Raw genomic sequence first — 14,895 nt, forward strand, 5'->3', positions numbered from 1 at the left:
GAATTTGCAATCGAAAATGAAGGTAATTTAATTTTGAACTTCAATTGTCACCAATTATGGTACAATTTCTTTTAGGAAGTCATACCTTGGGGTAATAAAGAGCTCCCTAGGTAACAGATGGCATGCATGTAGCCCATATTGCACCTAACCTAATTATGACAATATGTTTGCCAGGTTTCATACTGGAAATAAAGGTTTGTAGTTTTCCAAACTTCTCTTCAAACCGTTCACTGTAGTCAATGAATAGTCGTGAGTTGTACAAAGAAAAGCAGGTTAATTACTGAACTTTAGAAGGTAATATTATATGGTTCTGCAATTATAGGCCAATCCTACAGTGCTGACTGTCTAAAACAGATAAAATACACCCCATAGCAAAGCTACATTTAAAGGGAACCTGTCAGAAGGTTTTTGCTATTTAATCTGACAGTAGCATAATATACGGCAAGACAGGCTGTTTCAAGGATATGTCATTCACTGGTCCGTGTGTTGTAGTTTTAATACAATCAAGTGTTTTTTCAGAAGGAGATAATCAATGCCTGAAAAGGTCTCACGTGTACAGTCCAGCTGATCTATATAACCCCCATAGGTGGATTATAATAAGGGCAATCTGGGCTACCGCCCGAGGCTCCAGGGGACCCTATGACCAGATTGCCCTCAATATATCCAGCCACATAGGTTTCCTGGAGCTCCGCTGTGGATGATACAGAATGGCAGCACAGCTCCGATGAGGTCATCAGCCGGCGCACGCGAGCATGTACACGCTGGCCACAAGTACAAGTGGAGCCTTGGGTGGTGGAGCAGAGCGCCAGGGGGAATAGGAGCAAGGTGAGTATGTTTGTTTTTTTTAAATTATTGTATATGGGATGTGGGACTATATATGTGCTATATAGGAGGCTATGTGGGGGCTCATTGTATATAGGAGGCTATGTGGGAGTTCATACTGTGCATGGGGGGCTCATACTGTATATGAGGCTATGCGGGTGCTCATAAAGTATATAAGAGACTATCTTGGAGGTCATACTGAATCTAGGGGGCTCATATTGTATATAGGAGGCTAAGTATATAGGTGGCTATCGTGGAGGTCATACTGAATGTAGGGGGCTTTGTAGGGGCTCATACTGTATATTGGGGCTATGTGAGATCATACTGTATGTGGGCACATATTGCTTGGGCCCGTGAGCTGTTATGGTCATTGCAGTACGGCTTATGGTCTCCTTTTCTTTTCCTGATTGAAGGAATAACCTGAAAAAATCGTGAATGACTAAAAGAGGGGGGGAATAAGATGCTATTACGCTAAGTACACAACTGGTCAGGCAATATAGGGTGTGTGTATATATATGTGTGTATTAGATCACTATGATTTTTGGAGGTGCTGTCCTCTCTTTTTTCAGCATATTGCATGATCTGTCCATTTCTTTCTTTGAATGTGCACTCCTCCCATTTGGCACAGGTGATTTTAATTACCAGGAGACTGCAAAGTAATGGCTCTAGCCCATTTCTGCTCTCACTGAAGAGCTTGATGGAGTTGAGTTTCTTTGCGTCTTACATTTGGTGTGGTGATGTGTGGCAGCCATTGTTGCTGTGGTTTTGTGCTGGTGGGGCGGCAGTCTGGAGTCATGGGGACTCTGTCTTGCGGCATGGGTGCTGTGAAACACCAGGCCATCTGCCCTGCCGCTGTGGCGGTGGTCGGCACGTGGCTCCGCTCCGTGGGGGCGATGGGGACTTCTTTCATTTGGTGTTGGTGCTGTGTGGCGGCCATTGTTGCTGTGGTTTTGTGCTAGTGGAGCTGCAAGGTCTGGTGATACCGGGCTGTCTGCTATGGTTTTGCATTGCTGCTGTGGCGGTGGTCGGTAGGACCATGTATACACATACATACAGTCATGGCCAAAAGTTTTGAGAATGACACAAATATATTTTCACATGATCTGCTGCCCTCTGGTTTTTATGTGTGTTTGTCAGATGTTTTTATCACATACAGAAATATAATTGCAATCATATTATGAGTAACAAAAGGTTATATTGACAGTTAGAATGAGTTAATGCAGCAAGTCAATATTTGCAGTGTTGACCCTTCTTCTTCAGGACCTCAGCAATTCTCCCTGGCATGCTCTCAATCAACTTCTGGATCAAATCCTGACTCATAGCAGTCCTTTCTTGCAAAATCAATGCTTTTATTTTGTCTGAATTTGAAGGTTTTTGTTTGTCCACCGTCTCTTGATGATTGACCACAAGTTCTCAATGGGATTAAGATCTGGGGAGTTTCCAGGCCATGGTCCCAAAATCTCTATGTTTTGTTCCCTGAGCCATTTAGTTATCACCTTTGCTTTATGGCAAGGTGCTCCATCATGTTGAAAAAGGCATTGTTGATCGCCAGACTGCTCTTGGACGGTTGGGAGAAGTTGCTCTTGGAGGACATTCTGGTACCATTCTTTATTCATGGCTGTGTTTTTAGGCAAGACTGAGAAGCAACCCCACACATGAATGGTTTCAGGATGCTTGACAGTTGGCATGAGACAAGACTGGTGGTAGTGCTCACCTGGTCTTCTCCGAATAAGCCGTTTTCCAGATGTCCCAAACAATCGAAAAGGGGATTCATCAGAGAAAATGACTTTACCCCAGTCCTCAGCAGTCCACTCCCTGTACCTCTTGCAGAATATGTCTGTCCATGTTGTTTCTTCTGGAGAGAAGTGGCTTCTTTGCTGCCCTCCTTGAGACCAGGCCTTGCTCCAAGAGTCTCCGCCTCACAGTGCGTGCAGATGCACACACACCTGCCTGCTGCCATTCCTGAGCAAGCTCTGCACTGCTGGTAGCCCGATCCGTAGCGGAAACACTTTTAAGAGACGGTCCTGGCGCTTGCTGGTCTTTCTTGGGCGCCCTGGAGCCTTTTTGGCAACAAGGGAACCTCTCTCCTTGAAGTTCTTGATGATGCAATAGATTGTTGACTGAGGTGCAATCTTTATAGCTGCAATACTCTTCCCTGTTAGGCCATTTTTGTGCAGTGCAATGATGACTGCACGTGTTTCTTTAGAGATAACCATGGTTAACAGAAGAGAAACAATGATGCCAAGCACCAGCCTCCTTTTAAAGTGTCCAGTGGTGTCATTCTTACTTAATTATGACAGATTGATCTCCAGCCCTGTCCTCATCAACACCCACACCTGTGTTAATGGAGCAATCACTGAAACGATGTTAGCTGGTCCTTTTAAGGCAGGGCTGCAATGATGTTGAAATGTGTTTTGGGGGATAAAGTTAATTTTCTAGGCAAATATTGACTTTGCAAGTAATTGCTGTTAAGCTGATCACTCTTTATAACATTCTGGAGTATATGCAAATTGCCATTAGAAAAAATGAAGCAGTAGACTTTGTAAAAATTAATATTTGTGTCATTCTCAAAACTTTTGGCCATGACTGTACATACATACATACATACACACACACACACACACACACACATACAGGTGTTTCTCTCAAAAAGATAATTTATTTCTGCTCTTCAATACAAAAAGTGAAACTCATTTAATAGAGTCATTACAAACAGAGTGATCTATTTCAAGTGTTTATTTCTGTTAATGTTGATGATTATGGCTTACAGGAAATGAAAACCCAAAAGTCATTATCTCAGTAAATTAGAATACTTTATAACACCTGCATGAAAAATGATTTTAAAATCTGAAATGTTGGCCTATTGAAATGTATGTTCAGTAAATGCACTCGGGGCTCCTTTGGCTTCAATTACTGCATCAATTCGGCGTGGCATAGAGGTGATCAGCCTGTGGCACTGCTGAGGTGTTATGGAAGCCCAGGTTGCTTTGATAGCAGCCTTCAATACATTGTCATTGTTGGGTCTGGTGTCTCATCTTCATCTTGACAATACCCTATAGATTTCTCTATGAGGTTAAGGTCAGGCGAGTTTACTGGACAATCAAGCACAGTGATACTGTCGTTTTTAAACCAGGTAATGGTACTTTTGGCAATGTGGACAGGTGCCAAGTCCTGCTGGAGAATGAAATTTCCATCTCCAAAAAGCTTGTCGGTAGAGGGAAGCATTAAGTGCCCTAAAATTTCTTGGTAGACTGCTGCGCTGACTTTGGTCTTGATGAAACACAGTGGACCTACACCAGCAGATGACATGGCTCCCAAACCATCACTGATTGTGGATACCTCACACTAGACCTCAAGCAGCTTGGATTGTGTGCCTCTCCACTCTTCCTCCAGACTCTGGGACCTTGATTTCCAAATGAAATGCAAAAATTACTTTAATCTGAAAACAACATCTTGGACCACTGAACAACAAACAGTCTTGTTCTTTTTCTCCTTGGCCCAGGTAAGATGCTTCTGGCTTTGTCTATTGGTCATGAGTGCCTTGACACAAGGAATGCAACACTTGTAGCCCATGTCCTGGATACGTCTATGTCTGGAGGCTCTTGAAGAAATGACTCCAGCAGCTGTCCACGACTTGTGAATCTCCCCCAAATTTTTTAAATGGCTTTTTCTTAACAATCCTTTCAAGGCTGTGGTTATCCCGGTTGATTGTGCACCTTTTTCTACCACACTTTTTCCTTCCACTCAACTTTCCATTAGTATGCTTGGATACAGGACTCTGAACAGTCAGCTTCTTTAGCAATAACCTTTTGTGGTTTCCCTCCTTATGGAGTGTGTCAATGACTGCCTTCTGGACATCTGTCAAGTCAGCATGATTGTGGAGCCTACTAAAACAGACTAATGAACCTTTTTAAATGCTTAAGGCTGGTTTCACATTAGCGTTTTTGTGCACAGCGCATCGTGCTCATGCGTCCCTATGTTTAACATGGCGTACGCATGGTCTTGCGTTTGCATGTATTAGTCTGCGTTTTCGTGCACATGCGTTTTTTCAAGGTGTGCGTCTAGACGCGCCGGCCGCAACCTGTTGCATTTTTGGGTCCACCCAAAGGCGTAAAAAAAAAAAAAAAAAACGCATGTGTACGCTTGCGCACGGAATGCGTCAAAACAACGCATTACAGTCTATGGGAACTCAGGAGTGCGCAAGGACATGTGTACACCTGCGTTTTACGAGTAAACATGTGTAGACACTGGTTTAACACCTAGAGAATGAAGGCGCATAAAAAACGCAAACGCATGATGTGTTTTTGCATGCGTTTCTACTTGCGCATGATGCTCTGCGCACAAAGACGCAAATGTGAAACTAGCCTAAGAAGCCTTTGCAGGTGTTTTTTGATAATTGTTCTAATTCACTGAGACAATCAATTTTAAGTTTTCATTGACCTTAACCCCTTAATGACTGAAGCTTTTTTCGGTTTTGCGTTTTCGTTTTTCGCTCCCCTTCTTCCCAGAGCCATAACTTTTTTATTTTTATGTCAATATGGCCATGTGGGGGCTTATTTTTTGTGGGACAAGTTGTACAATTAAAAAACACCATTGGTTTTACCATGTCGTGTACTCGAAAACGGGTAAAAGATTCCAAGTGCGGTGAAATTGCGAAAAAAGTGCAATCCCACACTTGTTTTTTGTTAGGCTTTTTTGCTAGGTCCACTAAATGCTAAAACTGACCTGCCATTATGATTCTCCATGTCATTACGAGTTCATAGACACCAAACATATCTAGGTTCTCTTTTATCTAAGTGGAAAAAAAAATTCCAAAGTTTGCTTAAAAAAAAAAAACTGCGCCATTTTCCGAGACCGGTAGCGTTTCCATTTTTCGTCATCTTGGGTCGGGTGAGCCCTTATTTTTTGCGCGCCGAGATGGCGTTTTTAATGATACTACTTTTGTGCAGATACGTTGTTTTGATCGCCCGTTATTGCTTTTTAATGCAATATCGCGGCGTCCCAAAAAACGTAATTCTGACGTTTTGTTTTTTTCCTCGCTATGCCATTTAGCTGATCGAGTTAATCTTTTTTTTATTGATAGATCGGGTGATTCTGAATGCGGCGATACCTAATATGTGTATGTGTGATTTTTCTTTATTGTTTTAGTTTGATTGGGGCGAAAGGGGGCGATTTAAACTTTTAGGGTTTATTTTTTTTTAATTTCTAAACACTTTTTTTTTTTTTTTTTTTTACTTTTGGCATGCTTCAATAGCCTCCACGAGAGGCGAAATTTGCAGAAACCTTATTTATATACAGTATATCACACCTTGCCTGTGCTCTTCACTGTATATAAATAAGGTTTCTTAAAATATTTTGTTATATCAGCCTGATGAAGAGACGTAAGCAGTCCCGAAAGATTGCTTTGTAACATCACTCACTATTTGTTAGCCATTAAAACGTATCACACCCACAAGATTCCTATTTTGTTTCTCTCACTGAGAGCACTTTATATATATTTTAGAATGCTTTTACTTCTTAATCAAGATAGATCATGAATACGAGATCTGTGGAAGTTCAGCACAAGGAAGCGCACATCACTTGGATGGGAGAAAAAGAGCAGTATTCAGCAGCGAAGACTGAGCTTTGTACAAGCTTTGTATTCCCCTCTCCCCTATACATCACTTATCTTTAATGGTTTGGTGGAGGTGCCAAGTGATGGACACCCAGAGATCTCACACTTGACTTATCCTATGGGTACCGTTACACTTAGTGATGCACCAGCGATCCCAACAACGATATGACCCGGTCAGGATCCTGGGGCATCGCTAAGTGGTCGCTAGTGAGCTGCCACACTGGCAGATATCACCAGTGACATAGCACCGGTCGGCGGTCGCTACTTACCTGTCAGACGCGGCGATGATGACGTCCTCCCGCCCGCCTTCACGCGTCGCTAATCGGCGCCAGCAGGAAGCGGCCGACGAGAAATGGCCCAGGACGTTCTCGGGCGATCAGCGATAACCAGCGGGGGAGCCGATCGGAGGTAAGTATCACACATAGCGATATCGCTAGCAATATCGCTGCTGCGTCACAAAATCGGTGACTTTACAGCGATATTGCTAGCGATATCGCTATGTGTAACGGGCCCTTATGGCTAGGTCATCAATTCAGTCCTGGACAGCAACTTTAATACAAACTATGGGTCTAATTACCCCAAACACAAAGCAAATAAACCACAAACATATTTTGGGATAGAGTCTATTCAATTTTTTTTCATTTGAGTTACTTCATGTTTATTGGCTAAAAAGCATGCTTTTTCTTAAAAATAATTATACATTCAGACATGCTACACAGCAAAAACATTTCTACACAAAAATACGTATTATGTATATAGTATGTATGCACACACCGAACATACACACAAACACATGGCGTAAAATATATTATCTGTTGGGGGATTGATGTATAGTGCTATTAACATCTAAGGAATGGTCTATTTACCATTTGCTCAGACTTCTCAGCTTTGTCCTTGATGTCTTTGATCTTGCCGAACAGTTGCTGTATAGCTTTATGAGCCTCTTCCAAAGCCTGTGAATAAAAAACAAAGATAATCAGCAATTCATCAATGCTACGTAAAAATGACAGTATTTATTATTTAAGATGCAAATTCTGAACAATATATTTAATCCAAAGAGCATCCACTTGAATCATGTTACTCATATAGCGTATAAATGTAAATAAAGGGTTGTGTATATAACGTTTCACTTGAACACTTTATATATACAATAATGTGCACTTCTAAACACTTTCTTAATCTAGAATTTATGATAATAAACAAGTTAAAAGCAGGACAATTTGTTCTTGCCAAGGAAAATCCCCGATTCCCTTAAATACTATCTATATAAATATGAGCATTTTGGCTTCTCATGTTCAAACAGAAATCATCCATCAAAGGATGAGAACTTTGTATCTGTGTTTTATGAGAATGAAATATACATACGGTATAAATACACACATCTATATTACACTAGCTCAAAAATACAAAATGAAACCCTTCTTTAAAAGGGAATGCGTCACCCTTTTTTTTCGAATATGAGCTGCCGGCACCGCCATCAGGGACTTATCTACAGCATTCTGTAATGCTGTAGATAAGCCCCCGATGTAACCTGAAAGATAAGAAAAAAGATTATACTCACCCCGGCGTCTCAGTCCGGTCCGATGGGTGTCGCCGTCCGGTCCGGCGCCTCCCATCTTCTTACGATGACATCCTCTTCTTTCCTTCCTGTCGTGGCTCCAGCGCAGGCGCATTGCTCTGCCCTGTTGAGGGCAGAGCAGAATACTGCAGTGCGCAGGCGCCGGACCTCTCCCAGCGCCTGCGCACTGCAGGACTCTACTCTGCCCTCAACAGGGCAGAGCAATGCGCCTGCGCTGGAGCCACGACAGGAAGGAAAGAAGAGGATGTCATCGTAAGAAGATGGGAGTAGAGTAGAGTCCTGCAGTGCGCAGGCGCTGGGAGAGGTCCGGCGCCTGCGCACTGCAGTATTCTGCTCTGCCCTCAACAGGGCAGAGCAATGCGCCTGCGCTGGAGCCACGACAGGAAGGAAAGAAGAGGATGTCATCGTAAGAAGATGGGAGGCGCCGGACCGGACGGCGACACCCATCGGACCGGACTGAGACGCCGGGGTGAGTATAATCTTTTTTCTTATCTTTCAGGTTACATCGGGGGCTTATCTACAGCATTACAGAATGCTGTGGATAATCCCCTGATGGCGGTGCCAGCAGCTGATATTCAAAAAAAGGGGTGACAGATTCCATTTAAAGGGAACCTGTCAGTAGGATTGTGCACAGTAACCTACAGTGTCAGGTCGGGGCCGTTATACTGAATAAAATGATACCTTGGTTGATGAAATCCGTCTTGTGGTTGTTGTTTAATCTTTATTTTCAGTTTTGAGCTACTGATATGCTTGTGCCCCAGGGCAGGTCTAGAGGTGGGTTCTTTATGTGGTGCTCTGATTTATTCATAATGCAAAGTGCTAACAGGTCACTGATCCCTCAGTACATGCTGCTACTGCGTATGTGCCAGCGGCGCCATCTTACTAGAGAAGAAGAAAAAAAAAAAATCGCCATCTTCTAGAAGGATTTTTTTTTTTCTTCTCTAGTAAGATGGCGCCGCCAGCACATACACATTAGCAGCTATCGGATCACCTCTATATACTGTGAGAATCATGTGGGAATAGTGGATGAGGGTAGGTATATCTCGCCCAGATTCCTTTCCTATGTGGCCTAGTCTGGTCAGTATCGCACCTGCTTGCTAATGAATAATGGAAGGTGGATATAAAAGGATGCCAGGTGGTTGTGTGAGTGTCTCAGCCTGGGAACCAGGGCTGTGGAGTCGGAGTCGTGGAGTCGGAGTCGGTGCTCATTTTGGTGGAGTCGGAGTCGGAGTTGGAGTCGGTATAAAATGGACTGACTCCGACTACTAAAATATATAATAAATTGGGTACAGTAATTCAATGCAGGATGTGCTGAATATTTTTTCATAGGAATTTGGGAAAGTTATGAAATGTCCTATAAATGGCTGTTATATTCCTGATCTAAGGCTACATTCACACACAGCGTTTTTCCTGTGTTTTTTGAGGATACGTTTTTCAGCTGCAAAAGCTGATCATCTTTTTAAAAAACTGCATCACCTGAAAGGTTTTTGAGCTCATAGATAATGTTTTCAATAGCAAAAGCAGATTAGAAATCTGCTCTATCTATCCATTTATCCATATCTGTCTATCCATATCGTATCTGTACCAAAAAGAATGAAAACCGGGTAGTACACCAATATATATTCTGTTCTATCTAAATATCTTGATTATTGGATCATAAAAATGATTAAATGTCTGAGGTTCACATTGTACTACAATAAATTTTTCACTTAAATATAAGCAATATGTGTGGGAGTCGGAGTCGGAGTCGTGGAGTCGGAGTCGGTGTAAGGGAAATTGAGGAGTCGGAGTCGCAGGTTTGGCTTACCGACTCCACAGCCCTGCTGGGAACACAGAGAGCCTGTCTGTGTGAGAGACACACGTGAGTGAGAGCAGTGCCCACTGCAACTGTGGTTTGGCTGGACGGGAGAAGCCCGCCAGTTGGTAATTAGGTTGTACTTTGTTTAGTTAGTGCCGGACAGGCAAGGATTTGTTTTATGTTTTATTTCCTTTTTGCATTGCTTTCACCGTTAATAAACCTGACCCAGTGTCAGTTATACCCGAATCCCAGCTCTGCGCCTGAGTTTCATGCTGAACGCACGTGACCTTTGACCCCAGCAAAGGCGATCCCGGAGTGTTTTATCACAATACACACACAGATAGCCGCTATTGTGCAGGCGCGACAGGCACCATTTTCAAATATTTTTTAATTTTTTCATGGAAATTTGCAAAATTTATTTTTTTTAGGTACCTATCCAGGTTTGACGTGACTTTAGGGGTTCTATATATTGGGAAACCCCCCCAAAGTGATACCATTTTAAAAACAACAACACCTGACATACTGAAACCTGCTGTCAGGTAGTTTATTAACCCTTCAGGTGATTTTCAGGAATTAATGCAAAGTGGCATGACAGAAGTGAAAATGTGTATTTTTACCACCTAAATGTCGCTGACTTCTTAACTGACCGCTATAGCCGGGAGACTCTAAGACCACTATTTGGCTGTAAACTGCCATGGCAAACATCAGGACCACACAATCATGATCTCAGGGTGCCAATGGGGATAAAGAGGAAGCCCCCACACTCTTTTAAACAGTTATATGATATAGCCACTATTGACAGCAGGGACAAATCCTCACCACACGTCCTGCCACCACAGTCTTTTCCCCAAAGACTGGAAAGATTACCACCAAACATAACTGTGATATATCTATAATTGATGTTAGATTTTTGTGGTTTGTGCTGGGTAACAGGATGGGGGCAATTACGATAAGACGGAAACCAGGATGGGGCACATTACTACAAGATGTTTGCCAGAACTACTATATGGTGCTAATTGTAAGACAATATTACTGTATGTGGTCAATTGGGGGAAACAATTCTAAAAATTAAAAAGAAAAAATTAAAAAAAATAAATTCAAAATAAAGCATGAAAAAATACTTTACCAATAAAAATGCAGGTTTATATATAAAGTAAAAAAGTGCACGTTTGTTAAGAGTCACATCCATAATAAACCAAGCTATAAAAAAGGTAAAAAATATTCAAAAGGTGTATGGAAAAAAAATGGTATCACTAAAAATTTTAACTTTGTCCTGTAAAGAATGTGGCCTCCACCAAATTCCAATTTGTTTCTATTTGCAGTCCATAAACCCGAGTTTGAGACCCCTGGCCTATTGCAATTGGACAAGTGTGAGAAGCGAAGTACTACTTTACAGTCGCATCTGAATCTTGTGTACAGAGAGCAGGCGGTATTCATGACAATCAGCACTTGCTCTCATACTGTATTAAGGGTTACGAATAATCTAGCAATAGACCACGTATAAAATGATTGAGAAAGGTCCATTACATTCAAACGTTGTCTTTTTTCAACCTATGTAACTATGAAAATTCTTTCAATATGTTTATTTCAAATGCAATGCAGTTGATTAATCTCTCATTCTGGATTCGGGATTAGCATCAGGTCTAGCACACAACTATGGGTGGCAGGACTCCAGATGGTGACTTATGAGTAGCCCCAACATAAGAGCAGATCTGGATGCACATATACTGGTCTTGGGATTGGAGAGAAAAAAGTGCTTAACTGGAAGTTGGTTGATACTGCCAGATGGAGGGGGTGCCTGAGGATGGATGCAAAGGATACTGAATGAGGGTAAAGTGGGAACCCCTAGATGCAAGGCTTGGCACTGGCAGACACAGACAGAAGAGAGCCCCTGTGCAAGAACAGCATATGAGCCCTTTGTAGTCCATCATAACTAAAAATTCCTCCTGCTTTAAAGAGGGAAACGGGTCCTCTTTACCTCATGGGCCCCTGTGCCTTGGTGGAATTTCTGTGGGGAAGCGATGGCTGTCATTTTACAAATAATGGGGGTTGTAGGCATGAGGTCTAACACAGGGATATAGATTAAACTAAAATGTTTGGTATACGCTCTGTACAAGACTAAAAGACTCTATATATTACAAACCTTGGTTGTTACCTATTATGGTGGTTCTGCACTATTTTCATTAATAGAACTGCATTTTATGACTTAAGCTTATGTAGATGGTATGTACATTAAATACTGTGTGGTTTCATGCAGCCTCTTCTTAAGTTATGTGGTTACACCCTAGCCCCTGTTTATCCGAGTCTTCCCCTATAATCTTTTAAATTATGTGAAATTTAAGATGGAGTCATGACCATGACCCCATGTTTTTGCAGGATTTGTTTGTCAAATTAGAGTTTCCCCATAGAGTGACAGGCCCTATGCTGGCATATGACTACATCTCTAGCATTTACATTTGTTTGGTGATCTGAAAAATTTAAGTGTGACAAACGTGCAAAATAATAGGAAATCAGAAAGGGGCAAACATTTTTTCACACAACTGTACATCTGTACAATTTTGAACTTGGCACATCAGTCTGTGGTTTGAGGATTGGATTTCAATCAAATACATCTTTAAAAGACCATACATGAATATTTAGACTAAGATAACACACCAATATGAAGCAATTAAAAGTCACAAAACCATATAATGCTGTGTGCACTTTTATCCATGTAACGCTCTGGCGGACCCATGTGAATGAATGCCCTGTAGACCAATAGGCATTAGCAGCCTCCCAACTTATTTCATCTCAGCCCATAGGGTCAGAAGCAAATTCACTAGAGAGCACATTTCAACATAATTTTTGTTAATTTCGATTTTTCTGCTGATATAGACTAAAAATAGACATGCAGATTTCAAAACTGCGGTTCATTATCTTCTATCAGGTCAGTTTTTCCTCTACAGCTTATCTTAATGAGATTACTCTAGGTTTGCTGGAGGGTAGCACTAATGCTCTCCTATTTGCAGAGAGCAAACCGCCCTTGAGTGGGGAGGGGTAGAAGGATGACCTTAGCGACAGGCAATAGGTTGTTATTCTTCTAAGCTATTCAGGTTGTGTGCTGCCCTATATAGTGAAACATATCTACAGGGGGTTAGCAGATTTTTTTTTTATTTATACTCCTATTTACTTTTCTATCAGATCATGTCTGTCTCTGCTATTTGTCGTCGTAAGTGCCTAAACGGGCCTGATCCCTTTTGTTATACCTGTGGCAGCGTCATCATTCCCAGTCAAAGGCCGAACATCAGCACACGAGTCAAGCAAGCCTATTTTGTATATTTCAAAGCTTGGTGATCAAGAGAAGTTTTGGGCCCCACACAAAGTGTGCAGACAGTGTGTTGAGAGTTTACAGATGTAGACGAAGGGAACACATGTTAAGATGCCATTCGGTATATCTACGATTTGGCAAGAGCCAAGAGATCATTCCAGTGGATTGATCACACACGATGGGGATTCATGAATGCGGTTTATTGTCAACACGTTTCAAGGATTACAAAATATTTATCATTGCGATCTGGTCTTGATGAAGAGGTTTGTAAACCTTGAAATGTGTTGCCAATAAACTGCATTCATGCTTCACCTTTGTGTGTGATTGTATCTCTGAATCTTGGGAAGCACAGACTGAACCATTCCTCTTTTTTATTACAATGTCTCCCATTGGTGGACCTGCTGCAGCCTTTACATGCCTCTATAGGAGCTGTGATTGTCACAATCCTGTCTCGTGAGTGTACCTATAATTTTTACACCCCTTGGGTATCAGATAAGACCCTATTTGTGCTCTTTGTCTCTCCAGTTTTACCATTTGATTTACTTTTGTTAAGTGAAAACTTTAGGATATAACACAAATAAATGTAAAATAGTGTATCCTAGTCTACCATCAGCTACACATCCAGTGCATCACTTAAATGACATCCCAGTGCCAGTTTTCCTTGATCTACTCTCTTTTCAAGCACTATGGTGAAGAACAAAGTGACAACAATGATGAAGATTTGTAAATTGAAGATGTCTACGTTCGTAAAGGATTTGGCCAGTATGAGTTGAACAATTTGGCAAGAGATGTAGGGCCCTCAAAAAAAGGCTTCAGAACTCCTAGAATGAAGACTGCACAAGAAAAACTTGCTTAAAAAAAGCAGAGGTAGCCAACTTTCAATCTAAATAAAGTGAATTCCTGCAATACTTTATGGTCAGTGGGCCAGGGTGGATAAAAATCAATAAAAAAATAAAAAAAAATCGGATTTTTTTGATTTAAATCGGATTTTTTTCAATAAACTGCTTTTTGAGGAAAATATTTTACCATCCAAAGGTTCTTCCATCATGAGATAAAGCTGAGTTGTTTAACTCAGTAGAATAAAGGCTGTATATGTGTAACATTCACAATGCCATGCTCTTCCAGAGGTTTCTGTAGGATTAGTGGGCAGTTTCTCTCCTATATAATCACAGACGCTCGCTTTACTTACGCAGTTCTCAAAACTGAATTTGACTCCGCAGAGGTCCCAGCCTCTTCTTCACGGCAAAAATGTTACAACATGAACAGAGTTGAGAAAAAGACCTTAATCCTATTGTTCTACAAACCTATGAATACATTATCAACCCCTTCAGTGCCAAGTCCAAGAAGTTAGACAATATGTTTCTGATTGTTTGGAGTGGAATAGATCTGCACAACACAAGAAGAATGTGAATCTAAGTGTGAGGAGGAGGAAGGGCAAGCAGACAAGAAAATGAAAGTGAAACTTTGAGCACAATACTGCAGCATAGCCACAGACAGACAAGTCTGGATCTGTTTGTGTGTACGATCTGAGGTTTATTACATTCTTTCCTTATAATGGCAGCAGGCCGTAAAAGAGACCCAGTTTGGGAATATTTTAATGAAGCTCCTTCGCCTATCGGTAAGGCAGGCATGCGTGCAAAATGCAAACGATGCAACAAAGAGATGCAAGGCCTGGTGGCGCGAATGAGGCAACATCATGAGAAGTGCGGTGATGAAGATGACCAAAGAAACACTTCTGAACAGGCAGGATCTTCAGGTTGGTAAACATTTTTATT

At 41.6% G+C, this 14,895-nt stretch overlaps 1 protein-coding gene across 3 annotated transcripts in view; it reads right to left on the reverse strand.

The window, feature by feature from the left end:
* Positions 1-14,895, reverse strand: part of VPS53 (VPS53 subunit of GARP complex) — a 342,581-nt gene that overhangs the window by 250,761 nt on the left and 76,925 nt on the right. For all 3 annotated transcript variants that reach the window (XM_073574532.1, XM_073574523.1, XM_073574541.1), the window contains one exon: positions 7,303-7,389. In XM_073574532.1, coding sequence (XP_073430633.1) covers positions 7,303-7,389 — 87 coding nt within the window. The remainder of the gene's footprint in view (positions 1-7,302; positions 7,390-14,895) is intronic.

The sequence above is a fragment of the Dendrobates tinctorius genome, unplaced genomic scaffold, assembly GCF_039654945.1.
Source record: "Dendrobates tinctorius isolate UK_male_01 unplaced genomic scaffold, ASM3965494v1 ptg000007l, whole genome shotgun sequence".
Classification (NCBI taxonomy): domain Eukaryota; kingdom Metazoa; phylum Chordata; class Amphibia; order Anura; family Dendrobatidae; genus Dendrobates; species Dendrobates tinctorius.